General features: G+C 49.6%; 4 protein-coding genes and 1 non-coding gene across 5 annotated transcripts; 1 reads left to right on the top strand and 4 right to left on the bottom strand.

The window, feature by feature from the left end:
* Positions 1–531: 531 nt before the first annotated feature.
* On the bottom strand, positions 532–1,962 carry J4E82_007226 (uncharacterized protein; the record flags this gene model as incomplete). Its single annotated transcript, XM_051733472.1, has 1 exon — positions 532–1,962. One exon carries the CDS (start codon positions 1,960–1,962, stop codon positions 532–534), a length of 1,431 nt encoding a protein of 476 aa, XP_051586795.1.
* A 2,296-nt stretch (positions 1,963–4,258) lies between these two features.
* Positions 4,259–5,676, top strand: J4E82_007225 (uncharacterized protein; the record flags this gene model as incomplete). Its single annotated transcript, XM_051733471.1, has 2 exons — positions 4,259–4,832; positions 4,886–5,676. 2 exons carry the CDS (start codon positions 4,259–4,261, stop codon positions 5,674–5,676), a joined length of 1,365 nt encoding a protein of 454 aa, XP_051586794.1.
* A 683-nt stretch (positions 5,677–6,359) lies between these two features.
* On the bottom strand, positions 6,360–7,157 carry J4E82_007224 (uncharacterized protein; the record flags this gene model as incomplete). Its single annotated transcript, XM_051733470.1, has 5 exons — positions 6,360–6,569; positions 6,622–6,654; positions 6,694–6,794; positions 6,873–6,907; positions 6,955–7,157. 5 exons carry the CDS (start codon positions 7,155–7,157, stop codon positions 6,360–6,362), a joined length of 582 nt encoding a protein of 193 aa, XP_051586793.1.
* A 2,055-nt stretch (positions 7,158–9,212) lies between these two features.
* J4E82_007223 (uncharacterized protein) lies at positions 9,213–13,265 on the bottom strand (the record flags this gene model as incomplete). The annotated part of the gene is made up of 3 exons (XM_051733469.1): positions 9,213–10,606; positions 10,670–11,023; positions 11,087–13,265. 3 exons carry the CDS (start codon positions 13,263–13,265, stop codon positions 9,213–9,215), a joined length of 3,927 nt encoding a protein of 1,308 aa, XP_051586792.1.
* Positions 13,266–14,611: 1,346 nt separating this feature from the next.
* J4E82_007222 lies at positions 14,612–14,749 on the bottom strand. Its single transcript has one exon. It is a non-coding gene; the product is annotated as a tRNA-Arg (tRNA).
* Between the last annotated feature and the right edge of the window lie 201 nt (positions 14,750–14,950).

Here is a 14,950-nt window from a genome sequence, read left to right as displayed (position 1 = left end):
ACGTGTAGGAAGGATCTGTACATGTGTATATTGAGCAATTAAACACTACAGCGTACGATATATCAGCCACCCCATACAGGAGAAAAACAGAACATGTAGAGATAACAAGCTCTAGTTTGCAGCTTACACTAGTTCCTCACAAGAGAGATGATAAAAATTCATACTGTTATAGACTTCTAGATTCGCTATATATGTCTGTATAGCTCTAATACGCTTTGTTGTAGTAGGGAGGAGTACTCTGCTCAATTCAGATATCTAGTTTCTCTCTTTGGCAAAGTGAACTGAGGCGGTAGCGACCCAGCGCTAATTAGATGCCGAAGTTACTTCTATGTCGAGATTTGTGACACCTATCCCGTCTTCCGCTTCGCTATCCCGCACTGGAAAGGTACAGAAACAACAATTCCTACCTTACAGCCTAAACTATCTTCTAATAAAGATACTTACAAGCATAAGTAGAATTGTAGTCTGTCAGGTGTTCTACCTATATCTTCATTGCTCTTAATATGCTCTATTGTAGTACTAATCGAATTCTCATTCATCCGTCATAACCACATCGCCATACCTGTCCTGGAGAGAACGCACTGGTTCTACCTCATCTTGTTCCCCCGAAAATCGCGCACTCTGGAGTTCTTCATCGTCTTTCAGCCGTTTGGGTCTTCGGGGACATATTTTTTGCCGGCAGTTAGGACATAAATTGGAAAACTTGGAAATACCGTTGATCAGGGTACTCAGACAGCCGTAGTGGAAAGTGTGGCCACAATCTATCTTGACCGGGACTTCGTCGCGTACAGTCTCATGAACGTTGAGCGTATCACGGCAAATTGAGCAGTCTTCTTCAGGGAGATCAAGAATATTGGTGACAGCGAAGGCATACTGTTCAGTCTTGATAGTGGGGCCGATAGGTTCGAAGCAGACTTCTGGTAGATCATCTGGATCAAACTCGCCGTCAGACTCGTACTCATCGTCCCATTCCTCGGGTAACCAGGTCCATGTGTCATCTTTCGCAGCGTCGGGTTCCAGGAAGCAATCTAATCGAAGCATGAAGAGCGCTGTTCGTACATGACCGATACACACTGGTCCAAGCGCACCGACAAAGTGCATGAGACCGTCGACGAAGTTCTTGAACATGTCCCAAGGAAGGCCAGTATAAGAGGGTTGGTCTGAGAGTGCCGCAGCATCCCATACTAGCAGCCTGGCTGTACCACGGACATCGCACGATGCAAGTTGCTGACGTAGTGCTAAGGGCGTTATTGTGAAGGGGTCGGAGACCAGAGCGCGATGATGATCCACTAGTTCGTTGAGGTACTGGTTGAGAGTAGGATTACCGCTCGAGAAGGTTCTCATTTCTTGGTGGTGATCAATCATATGCTGGACCAATCTGGCAAATACAGCAACTCCACCCCAGATCGTCTCATAATCATGAGGAATTGTAGTGATTATCCGGGCCATCTCGGGGATAGTGTTGGCGCCCAGCAACTCACGTGCCTTGAACTGAGCTTGGAGATCACCCTGAACATCATGATAGCGCGGCTGAGAGTTTATGATATGCATGATCCAATCCTTGAAGTCGGGTGATAGATCCATGAGCGTGTCGCATACTAATATGACGACGGGCTGTACTCTCAGACCGCGGTAGTTGACTTGCTGATTCCAGAACTCCAGACTGCATTTGGTTGGATCTTGAAGCAGAACAGCGTCAAGAATTGCCACTACTTCAGCCCAAATTGCTTCAAAATCTGGCAAGACTACCTTGACCGTCCCCGTGGGTAGCCCCAGCAACCTGGGCTGCAATTCTGCCCATTCTTTCGTTGCTGACAGCCTGATGATCAAGCGTGATGCATCAGAAGTGGTGGCCTGGTATGATAGATATGAGTCGAGCAAGTCGCAGTAAGAACTCAGAACACTGGTTGTCGCCTCGAAATATCCCCGTAAAGGACGGAGACATGTCTCTAGACGAGTCATGGGTAGGAGTGCCGGGGTAACAGCTACCGTTTCCATCTCCGCCAGGTTCTTGGAGAATCTAGCCCTTCGTCAACTGGAGTGTTAGGGCGAGTGAGCCTTCTAACTGAGCTCAAGATTGGGTTAAGCAAAAGAAAGCCCTTTACAGGCAGCTGACTCAAGTGAGCGTCGCGTGGTAAGAAAAGTCTCTCTTTCACCTTGTGTTGCACCGCTTCGTCAAACGTATAGGCGTTTGCGTAAGGCCTTTCTTCACCAGCAGCGCAAACGTCTCGAAGGTGCCCTCACTCTCACTTGCAAGGCTCTGGTAATGCTACACTTTTGGCATTCTGCTTAGTATCGAAGACGCTTTGCATGCAGCTACCATGACTGTGCATTGAAGAGCGAAGGTGAGCATCAGACCAACGGATTGTATCTGTACTCACTGTAGTCTTGTGCAATAACCTCTTGCTTCTTTCACAGTTCATCAATCAGAGAGACCTATTGTGCTAATATCCAATATACCTCTTCGAATACTTTTTCAAAAAGAGAATGATCTCTAAAAGGGATTGTCGTCGCTAACCTTGCGGTCTTTGAGCGACTCTCAAGCTAGTCATGAAAGGCTCCCGATGAAATAGTTCCTGAGAAGAAAAGCCTGGATGTCTAGCCCCATAAGTGGAATACGAAGAGAAATCGCGTGCAGTGTGTGCTTGAGCAAATTCTGCCGGTGGGCTGTACTGTCCGAACGAAGAATCAGCTCTCTATGCTCAAACTATTACGTAGGTTCTTGCTCCCAACATTGTGATTGGTGATTACCTAGCTAGGAAGCCAAGTCGTTGTGACTGGTACTGCATGGCATGTATTCTGCTCAAAACACCCCTGGGCATAATGGCTGTGTCCCATATTCTGCGCTGTCAGGAGTGAAAGCGCCACGTCGTCTCGCTTTCGGGTTAAGGTTGAAGCTAGCGTTGATGATCAGCATCGGCTAGGAGGCTCCGCGGTAGCGTAATGACGTTGCCAGTTAAAACCTTTCCCTTTCCGCAGTCAGGCACACCAAAAACAGAGCGACTAACGCCATGCAGCCAGAACGCGGGTTTCCAGCTTTCGCATCATCTTTTAGGCAAATTCGATCTGAATGCGGGACGCAGTGCCGTCGATCTCAATCAGCCGGATCGACGCATGAATCTACCCGACTCGTTCCATAGGCATATGCAGTATCGACAACATGCCGATTTCCAGACCTAATCCTAGTCAACATCATAGCGCAATCGGCGAATTCACTGAATTCTATCTACAACATGATGACATAGGTGTCGCTAGAACAATCAGAAATACTGTGCAAACTTGGCACGCTGCAATGAAGTCAGCCGATGTCGACGAGCCTTAGATCAGCCCCTGTTCATCATCCGCGTTCGGCGAGGACTAGCACAAATTCTCCGTCCTACATCAAAGCCGACGCTATGATTCCACCTGCCGATGCTGCAAGCTACTGCATAGTGCACCAAGATATGCTGCGTCAGTCAGACGAAATTGTCCGATATCGTTACCCAGACATTTTCCCATTCGTAGGAGACAGTCTCGTCGTAGACACTTACTTTTCAGTCATATACTATGAAAATGTCTGGATTTGTAGTTATACTCCATACGGTTCTCATGAACTTTCTCAGCAGCTCATCTCACCATGGTCCTCTTCTGGTCACAGCAGAACTCATTTACCTTTGTGGCTTGACCAGACCGCCTGAATACTAGCCGTATTTACCGATCGAAAAACCTCCTTTCTCATCGCGATTCTTCACCTTAGCTCCGGGGTTTTGGTGTTGGATCTAAGCGAGTTGCTGGCCCACGGTGTGGGTACATGTGGATCATTCAGGCTATGCCGAATACCAGAATGCGATGAGCCTGACTCGCATTTACTCACTTGGCTGAGAAAGCCACCAGGCTATGATGGAGCAGAGTAATTAGATGAAGTATGATTGGATCGCCGTGTCCTCCCGCACCTATCTGTGGATCTGTACAGACATCTCGTTTTGACTAGGTTTTCCCCAGTTCTAGTTGCTGATCATGATGACAACCGTCTAAAACGGTAGCGTAACTCAATTCCTCGGCGACTGTCTATGAAGATCATGCTCGAATTGGAAAACCTCAACAGACACTACCCGTGTTGAGCCTACCAAGCTGATGGGTACACTTTGGAGTAGCTGTGCGAACGGAAAGTGTATAAATCCACCTCACCGTGCAGACAACTCTAGCTCTTCAGCCAGGATCATCTTTGGTTTCTTCTCCTTCCCTCTCTTCAGATACACGAATCTGTGTTGCCAGAATCATGAGGTTCACTCAAGCAATCACTCTGGCATTGCCAGCCATCACTGCCGCCTACCCTGGCATGATGGGTGCTAGCTCCCGCGCAGAGATGGAGCAGTACCTTCGCGCGGAGATGCAACGCGAACAACTTGCAAACCGTGCCGCTGAAGCTCAGCTAGGTGGCCTTCTCAGCCCAGTCGGCAACCTCTTGGAGTCGCTTGGCGATATTGTCGACGGACTCCTGTCCTCAGTTGGCCAAGCTATTGTCAAGCAAGATAACAAGCGCCCTGAGCCTGGCTACGAGTTCAAAGCCCCCGGCCCCAACGACTCCCGTGGTCCTTGCCCAGGTCTCAACTTGCTCGCCAACTACGGATACCTCCCACGCGATGGTTATGTCAATTACGGGCAGGTTCTCGAAGCCACTGCGCGTGGTTTCAACATGGGTACAGACCTTGCAACGGTCCTAGCCACCTTCGCTGTCTTGGGAAGTGGAGATCTCGATGGACTGTCTTTCTATCTTGGCTCAGGCAAAAACGGAATCGGTGGTCTCAACCGCCACTCGGTTGTGGAGGCTGATGTCTCGCCCAACCGCGAAGGTATGCGATTGCAACATCAAAAAGGCAGACAGCAATCACTAACGTTGTAATAGATTATTACCTTGGATGCGGTGATAACCATCACCTCTCTTCCCGTCTCGTGAAGCAGATGGTCGGGTATGCTGCCCAGGACCCCAAGAAGGAGTTCTCTATGGACGTCTTGGCCAAACACTACGCAAAATCGGCTGGTTTCACCAAGGATAACAACCCTTTCATCTACTACTTTCCGTTCCCTCAGATTGTCTCTCTGGGTGCCTTCGCCTTCTACCCACAGTTCTTCTCCAACGGCACCTACGGTGCAGGCGGTGTGCCCAACTATAAGAGCATTATGAGCATCATTGGCGCAGAGTATGATGCGAATGCCAAGGAGTTCAAGTACGTCCCTGAGCGCTGGCCCGAGAACTGGTACCGTCGTGATACTCCTTACGGCGCGGTACAGGCCATCGCCGACGGTTTCCTTCAGATCTATCCCCGTAACATCATCGTTCCTGGTGCCGCACAGGTCGGTACAGGTAAATTGTCCGTCCAGACCCTACTCTGCGACGTATACCAGGGTATCAACTCTATTACTCCACTTGTACTCGGCGGTACTGAGGAGAACATCTCCAAGGGCGTCTCATGGGCTCTTTCCGTTCTTGATCCGATCCTTAGTAAAACAGCGCTGGGCTGCCCTGACAGCGTCATCTCGCCCAACTTCCTCTACCCCAACTCTCAGCAAGAAGGTGGGCCGGCCAATCCCCCGAAGGTTCCATCCGATGAATGGACTGGCGACAACGTGTACAACAAGGTGTACTTCGGCGGAAGCTCGCCTCCTACCAATCCCAAGTGCAGCCACTCCAGCTAGAGTTCCGTTGGTTCAATTGAGAAATCTTTGTAATACTTAGCGATATACCACTTCTTCTACTCTCGTTCTATGTACAAGGATACATATACATGTTAATGAAAATGATTATCAACGACATCATTGTAGCATCAGATTATGTACTATGACTGGATTGCATTTCTGGCTCCCTTGTCATCGAAATATCCTTCCAGGAGCGCTATTTATGGTATTGCACGAAAGTTGATGAATTATCTTTCCACAAGTGCATTGCAGGGTTTATATCGCTCGTAGCTTCAACGCCTAGTGGTTTTCCAGCAGATGCGTACATAGGACTCTTACAGAGCGTTGACAAAGAACGCACATATACCAAATCATGACTAGATGTGGAAAACCATGGCGTCGCGAAACGAAACCTTGAAACAGACACAATCTGTGACGTGGCACTGTTCCGTCGTTACGACCATCGCCCATCCTTCTCAGCGACGGATCCGATGTCAAGTATGATATGTACCACCCCGGACTTGTGTTCTACAAAGGTCTGTTCTCAACTGATCTCCGTTTGACCTTGCAAATCACGTTGCTCTGAAGCAAGAACGTCGCATTATGCGTCTTCCACGGCCCATCGTGTGCCATCTCTACAGTAAAATGACGAAGTATGTGTGGTACCAACTTATACATCTCAGCATTTGAGAGCTGGAACACAATCAGTCGATGCGATACTGCATTGAAATATGGTTTGCGACACTCACATGCCTGCCGATACAGGTTCTGGTGCCTGCGCTAAATACAAGCATCGCTTTTCCCATGAGCCTAAATCGCTCCTCGCCCTCAAGCCATCGTTCTGGACGGAACTCTCGCGCGTCTTTGCCGAAGACAGTTTTATCAAACTGCGTGACCATTGCATTCATACCGACCTTGGCATACATTAGCAATCTTGTGGTACAAGAAGTACAAGCGATCACGGACCTTGAAGGTAGCAGGAATATGATGACCTAAGAGCTGCAAGCCACCGACTGGTACGTAACGTGCCATAGGCACAGCAAAAGGTGGACACAGCCTTAGTGACTCCTGTATCACAGCTCTGAGGTATGGCATCTTAGTGGCCTGGTTGTATTGCACAGGATGGGTTATTGTGCCGTCTAGGTAAGCAGTGTCAATCTGTTGGACCAGTTTTGCTAATTTATCAGGGTGCTTCATGAGGAAGTAGAAGATCGCACGAAGCGCACCGGAGGTACTGTCCGAACCAGCGATACTGTTGTGTGTGAGCGGAGATTGATAGACCGTTCTGCACTCCCTTACACAGCAGCCCACATCTCCACATGGATCTTTTTAATGGTGAGGCAGTCGTTCTTCTCTCGCATGATAGACAGTAATTGAGAGAGAACGTCAGTGCGGTTTGCGTTCGCATTCGATGTTCGTTCTTGCGCAACACCTGTCTCTCGGACAGCAGTTTGTCGGACGCCGTCTGTTGCAATAATCGCTTTGAGAACCTTTGGGATCATAACGCCTACCTGGAGTAGATATCTGCGAATCCACAAGGGCGCCATAGCGACGACAGAGTTTAGTGGCAAGGCGGTGTGTACCGCGGCGATGTAGTTACCGTAGTCAGAACTAGTTTCTAGAAAGCCAAAGGGTGAGCCGAAGAATACAGCACCTACAACGTCGAACGAGAACCTATACATGTTAGCACGACTTTGTACACCATGAGCCCAATAGTTTTCGGGCTCACATTTCCAACCATAGCCCAAAGTCAAATGCATCTTGACAATCCGCAAAGCCGCCAAGCTTGTCCCCAAACAGCTTCACCAAGTCGTCCAAAGCGCGCTCATTTTTCAACATGCTGCTTAGCGTATATACTGGACCCACGATTCGCCGGTGAGCTGCGTGGTGCTTCTCATCATCATCGGTAAATAGATCTGGACCAGGACCAAGAGTAACCGGTCTATATGTCAGGTACCAGTCCGTTTTCTTGAGAGGTTGCTGGGTAGGGTAGATGATGGGAATGGCCTTTGGGTCGCTCACATGAACTTCGTCTGGAGCTGTACGCACTATCGAGCCGTATTCTATACACCAGAAAACTATTAGCATATCTCGGATGATCAGGTCGTTCTACTACTTTCAAGCAAGCCTCCTTCGCAGAGCGACGCAGTCTCCACGACAATGGAAATACCCACTGAAAGCTAGTCAGCGCTACTTCAGTGCTCACAACAACACAATACGAACCTATTGTGTATTGCGCGCATATGTGTCTCCAAGTCGCCTTGGTACATCCGGTATATAAGCCATGTCCGCGATACTGCTGGCCAGACAGGTCCAGGGACTTTTGCAAGTGGATGCAGTGTGCGCGAATAGATCACCCAACTAACATAGTAGCCAACAATGACGCAAACGACGGTAATTGCATTCCAAACGCTGAGGATCAAGAAAAGGACCATGTTTGGGGATGTTGAGTCGTGCTGCGACAAGCAGCTGCGGTTTGAGCTTGGAAGAGTGCCGGTTGAATTCGAAAGAGAAGGAGTGGCACACTGCTCGCACCCCCTCGTCCTGGGCAGTTCGGTTCGGTGCCTGTATATGTGTATGCAAGCCTTTCGACGCGATGGATGCGCTAATGCAACTATTCTACAGATGCCGAACATTGTAAGATAGCATTCGGTACTTTGAGGTGCGGCTCGGTGGTGATTGTCCGCACACCGTCATATACAAAATCCACCCCTCGATAAGATGTGCAGAAGGTGCAGGGGTGGTGGGATCAGTCTGGAAGGGAAGTCATAATACACTTCGGATGACAGTAATGAGAACCAGGTTCGTAGAACGCCGACTTATCTTATTCGGCCAGCATGTACGTTCCAGCTTAAGACTCGTCCAAGCCAATCCGGTCAGCTTGTAGTGCAACACGAACCAGCTAAGCTAGAAATCAAGCTAATGAAGCCGCTTCTTCCTCTCGCATTAATCTTAGTGTTTGATGTGTGGCACAGTCTTTTAAAGTTTTGTCGCGTAACCACTATGTATCTTTCTACACTTTCTCTTGTAATACCCACTACCATCGCCGCAACGCAGGTGACTATGACTCCGCCACCAGCTTGCACTATTCTGGCATTGTTTGGAACAAGATATGAACACTGCCTTGGCTTACATGCAACAGTCAATCTGTTGACCATACCATAGCCACACCACTAACTCCTCTGATGGCATCTGCAAACGCAAATGTACTATTATAACTTCCGAGTTGCTAGTAGCGATAAATCTTTTGAACTGGATAGGCAGAGGTCCGTCTTTATCCACGGTGGCTTCGACAAACTGTAGTTGTTGAACTGTACGTGTGGGATATCGGATTCTTGTTTTGTGGTTCTGTCTGAGTAATGAAGACAGCTGGCTAAAGTTGTTACGGGCGACTAGAGCAATTTTGGGCAGCTCTAGTGGTCCGGTATCATGATAAGCCACCAAGGTAGTCGAAGATCCCTTGGGATCAATGCAAGTAGAGTGGTGGCTGAGCCCCTAATCCGCAGCTAGTCAACACTACTTCGTCTTTTGTGAATTGAGATCAGGTCGCTCTTGCTTCACCCGAAGCTCGCATACCCCTCCGTCATATGCGCGTTGCCATTTGGGCCTTCGGGCCCCATCCCTGCAACGATCCCCCTCATCCGCACTAGCAATTCAGCAACCCTGAAGGGTTTACCAACAACATCGTCCATGCCTGTAGCCATGGCCTGCTCGATCTGTTGTTGGCGTACATTCGCTGTGACCCCGATGATAGGTACCCTCTCCCTCAACAAACCTTGTTCCTCAAGTTTTCGTATCTCCGCAACAGCCGTCAGCCCGTTCATGATAGGCATCTCCCAATCCATGAGGATAAGGTTCAGTTCGACAGGTAAGGCATCGTTGTGACCACTAGGTATAGGCTCTGTGGATGGGATGTGGTATATTTCCTTTGGTGCAATCGAATCCGACATGGGGTGATCGTTGTTCCAAAGTGTGGTCTTTGGCAGGAAGTCAAGGGCTTCCTGACCATGGTTGGCGACGCTGACAATGCATCCTAGATTGCGCAGTTGTTTGGCGAGAACACGCTGATTGATAAGATTGTCTTCTACTACAAGAACGTGTAGCGTATCTGGTATACTTTTTGTGCGCTTCAATTCTCGTAGGTCAGGACCTTCTGGTAGCCCAAGAGCTTCGGGGCGAACATGAGAGTGTTCAGTCTGCGACGATCTTGACTGTATCGATCGGCGTCGTGCTTTCGGGCTCGCAGAGTCAGATCGTGGACCAGTCTCGCTTGTGGGTTTGCACACAGGAGGAGACGGACGTGCCAGGCTTACGAGAGGTATTGGCTGTCTGTGTTTGATATCTTCAGGGAAAACATGGGGTAAACTGCCTTTCCGCGCCATCACTGGTCTGGCTCGACGTGATTTGATGTAGAAGGAGAACGTGCTACCTCTTCCAGATTCGCTGGCGACACCGATCGAACCGCCCTGCAGTTCGGTCAGACGGCGCGATATGAATAGCCCAAGGCCCGATCCACCGTAGTGGATGTGCGTGCGAGGTGAGGCTTGCGAGAAGCGAGTGAAGAGGCTGCGTTTTTCTTCATCAGAAAGACCGCGACCAGTATCAGTAACAGAGAATTGGAGATAAAATAGCTCTTGCACGTTTTTCCAGTCATCTTCCAAGTGAGAGTCCTGTCCTACCAGTCTCTCATCGTTGAACTGTATCCCTGCTGGCGACGAGGCGGGCTCGGTTGCACTTGCGGTGAGGGTGACCGTAACTCGCTTAGTTGATTCCAAGCGTGTGAATTTAATGGCGTTTGTGAGTAGGTTGATAAGGATCTGCAGCACCCTCGTTGGGTCCAGAGACGCCCAATCGATGTCCATGTCCCGGTACGATTTATCCACGACCAACACAAGGTCGATGCCGGCAGCTCTTGCTTCCGCAGAGAACATCTTTACTGCATGCTTCGCCACTACAGCGGTGGAGACGCTAGGTCAGTTTATGTTTGATATGCGTTCATGCATCCAAGACTTACCGCTTTCGGGCTGCGCAATCACCGGTGTCATGTCTAGAAGACCGGAATCGAGTTTAGAAATAGTGAGAATGTCATCGACGATATGCTTCATGTGGGTCGCGCAAACTCCTATAGTCTGAGCAGCGTCCAGGGTGGAGGCTATGAAAGCTGACCATTCAGTTGGTGTAATATTTTGTTCGCCATTGCGATCGTCTTGAGGATAAGATGATGTAATGGAATCCGCACACTGCATGATGGCGCTGAGAGGGTTTCGCATCTCATGACTCGTTGTGTCTAAAAAGTGCTCCAGGTGCTGTTTTCCTTGGAGCGCACTGTCGGTGCGAATCTTCTGGATACCTTCGGCCCACTTCTGCTCTAAATTGTTGTGTAAAATGTCAGTATATGTTTCTCCTCAATACCCATTCGCAAATTCCTTACTTGATATGTCTGTGACATTTCCAACGATCTCTACTAGCTCGCCATTCGGACTCAGTTCAGGGTAGGCTGAGCATAAAATCCATTTGAAGTGCTGAGTGTCTTCAGATTGTAGCTCGTTGGACTCTGATGGCGGCGCCCATGGCATCCTCGTACGTAGTTCGAAGCAAACAGATTCATGGTTGGTGACGAGCTTCGAGAATATAGATTGGCAGTAAGCCACATCCTCGGCGAAAGCGATCCGGTACCAGGCTTCGGTGGCGTTGGTGTCAGAAGATGCAACTTCAAACATATCGTACCAGCGTTGGTTTCGATAGGTATAGGTGCCTATTGGATCGATGATGAAGATGCCTACGTCAGATCGTTCAGCGAAGCGCTGAAACTTGCTTTCTTTGAGTTGAATCTCAGCCATGAGGTGTTCTTGAATCTGAGCAGCTTGGATGATAGCGTTTTCCCTTTGGCGGACTTCGTCCTCGAAAAGAACAATGGACGCAAGAGACGTGGCGAGCAATCGCACCATGACCTGGAGGTATTGCTGGTACTCGTCATCGAAGGGTCGGCGGGGGTTGACGCCAATTATGAGAAAACCTTCTACTTGATTCCCTGTCGTTGGAATGATAGGACATATGACCAATGTACGACAAGGGTCACCATACCCTCTCCAGTCAATGCCTTCCAATGCCGTTGTTGGTGCAGGAAGGTCATTGAGATGAACAACAGTAGCTTTCCCAGATTTGGCAGCCCGGCTCAGAAATGCGTGGAGAATGTACGAGTCCTGATTGATATTGACAGTCGCAGGGGCGATAGGGTGACCGACAGGCACGCCAATGGTACCCTTGAGGATGCAACCTTCCAGCGGGGGGATGCTGCCCGGTGATGACATTGAGGGTATTTGAGCACTAACATGTCGCTCAGCAGCATACAACAGGGCAAACGGTACATCCTTGTCATTCAAGCTCAGAGAGCGCAACGTAGTATCCCAAAACGATGGGAAATCTCTCGCATTTGCGCTTTGGGTACCCATGGCCACCAAACTTGAGACGCGGCGTTCGAGGATACGATGGTTGGAAACTTCGTAAAAGGTCTGGTAGTAGGCTGTCACTTGGCCATGGCTGTTCAATATAGGTACGAATTGGAAGGACCAGTGCGTCTCTTCGAGAAGGCTGTCCCTCTCTATGAAGAGGAGCATATCGGGTTCGGCTACGGATTCGCCAGTGGCTTTGATGTGGTCGACCATGGGTTGGAAAGAAGTCCAGTGATCGGGTGCCTTGATACAAACACTTTCGCCCATGCAGGGATGGAGACTGCCAAGCAGCTGAACATACGGCTCGTTGTATAGCATGATAAGTTCGTCACCCCAGAACATGACAGCAGGTACGTTGTTGCTCAATACTGTGTTGGCTATACAACGCAAATCACAGGGCCACGAAGTCATTGGTCCCAACGGCGTCTTGGCCCAGTCGACACTGCGGAAGTAATCGATGTGCGGGCTGGCTCTCACCACGCCCGTGACTACATCAGAAGTACAGTCAAAGGACGTGTTGTTGATTGCGGATGAGTCCGGAGAAGAGCTGGTGCTGGGCTCGGACATTTGGGGTGCGTGGGCGAGCGACAGCTGGGGTTTCATAGGTAGAGCGTCGGCGCGAGGTTTGCCTCGAGGCGCCTTCCGCTCGCGCATGATGGTGCGGTGGCTCTTTCCTCCCGGTGCGGCGTCAACCCACAGCAACCGCGTCGGCACTCCGCTAACGATCTTGTATCGCCCTAGGGTTATGGCGCTCCATGTATGGCCTTCGAATGTATACGCGTTGCCGCGCCGTTGTAGATCGTCCTCGTTCACATAGCCGCGAACCCAATCTCTGAAGGCAAGTTGCGGTGCCGAGCTTTGCGTGAACAAGCTCGTCGCATCGTTGCCCGATACCTTGGCCAGCAGTCCGCCGACGGCGTGCAGCGCCGTGTTCGCATATATGAGGTCGAGCGTTTCGTCGCGGCGCAGGTACGGACAGGTTTCGATTGCGAATGAAGGGCGCTCGTCGCGGTCGAGGGCGTCGAGGAGCGTTAGAGATGCCAAATCTCGCTCTGCCGTCTGCAGCTTGGGCCTGGACGCGGCCAGCGGTGGCTGCGAGACATAGCCGGTTGTCCCGTAGTAGTTGTGCAGCGCAAGTAGCTGTCCGTTCGAGGCCATGTCATGCGGCGCAGAGCAGAGCAGGCAAAGATAACAACAAGACACACGGCCAGCGCATTGAACAGATGCCCGAGTAGTATCTGTACAAACGAGGATTACTTTTGCTTCCCGCTGCTATCTGGAAAGCTAGCGCAGCCAATGGCTTAGACGCTGCATCTTTAGCCATGATGACTGAAAAGCGTCTCGGTCCGCTAGGTGGCGGCTCCACGCCCTCGCCGAGATCTACGACATGGCGTCATTGGGGATTAAAGTTGAACCTAAGTACTGCACCTCCAGCCTTTGTTCGGTGCGGTGTGCGTAGAATTCCATGGTGGTGTCACTGCAGTATCACGTCGCGTCTGAAGTTTGACGGGTGGCTGCCCTGCGGCGATCACACGCCTACCCTTGCTGCTTACTTGAAAAGGTCCGCGTTGGAGGCGCCAAGACGCCATCCAACATTACCGTGAAGGGTAAGCTGACCGGGCCGACTCCGCAATTTCCACGCCTGGCTATCACCACTCTCCACCTGGTAGCATCTCACTTTCACGGAACTGATGCAATTGACGGAAACACCGGTACCATCCGATGCTCTTCGTCAGAGATCAAAGTGGAATTACAACGCGTTGATGACGTCGTCAAAGACGATTGGGAAGAAGCAACAAGCAAACTGCTTCGGTTGGAAGACTTCTTGCTGGACAGTAAGTACAAAAGGCCTGTGATCACTCCGCAGAATCTTGAAGAGATCCTTTACGACAGAAGCGCTACAGGCATCGAAGATATATTGAGTGCTGTACTGCAATTCTTTGAATAAATGGCTATGGCAGCCGTCTAGAATTGGTTTGTGGCAGAGGCCAGAATGTGATGTCACTTCGTATATAGGGACGTGTAATTCAATCATGTTGAAATGCAAGTGATTTTACTTTCGTGTATATTGACAAATATATGTACAGTATTGGACTCAACCCCACGAACTAGCGCTTTCAGTGAGAGTTACAACATGCATCTCTTTTGGTGTCTCGCTTCCCTCATCCCTGTTCAAGCATGGCTGTCCGATTGGCAGAGTAACATGTCATCTAGAGGTTGATTTGTGTTGCCTAATTCTACATTCTGACCTTAATGTCAATACTTCCTCTTATGTCGAGATTTGTACGATCTATACAACCTGTGTAAATGCATGCTAATTTTGTAGGCTGACACATAGTCCTCAAGGATGGGAAGTGTACTAGTTGTCCTAGAGCTAGACAAGGACAAAATTTAAGTAAAAAGATGGGTGAAGCCTTGTCCGAGAATCGGACAAGGTATTAGTGTCCCAACAGAGCTATGGAACACAAGACGGCAAAAAAGAAATTGTTGTATACAACGTGTTGTGACCTAACCAGGGGTCGCTAGATGATAGTTAGTGTCTGTGTTCGAACGGGTTGCGCTTTCGAGTGTTACTTACAACCTGGAATCTCTTGATATCGAACGAATCGTAGTCAAGCGCCTTGCCATTGGGCCATTAGGCCGTTGTTTGATTGATGGTGACATGGTAGATAACATAATTTATATCCTCTATTTTAGCCACATTCTCGATGCAGAAAACAAAATCAGTTCTCACGTTGGCATGGGTAAAGACTGTGCAGCATGAAAGAGTTTGCGCTTGTGGTGGGGTTGTCGGAACACTTCGGCATGGTGGGGCACAACGCGGAAAGTGCTTGTTGGAAAAA

Source organism: Alternaria postmessia, assembly GCF_024291825.1.
Source record: "Alternaria postmessia strain BMP 2775 chromosome Unknown scaffold_47, whole genome shotgun sequence".
In the NCBI taxonomy this organism is placed as follows: domain Eukaryota; kingdom Fungi; phylum Ascomycota; class Dothideomycetes; order Pleosporales; family Pleosporaceae; genus Alternaria; species Alternaria postmessia.
Note: the sequence above shows the minus strand (reverse complement) of the source record. Positions and strands in the feature narration are given on the sequence as shown.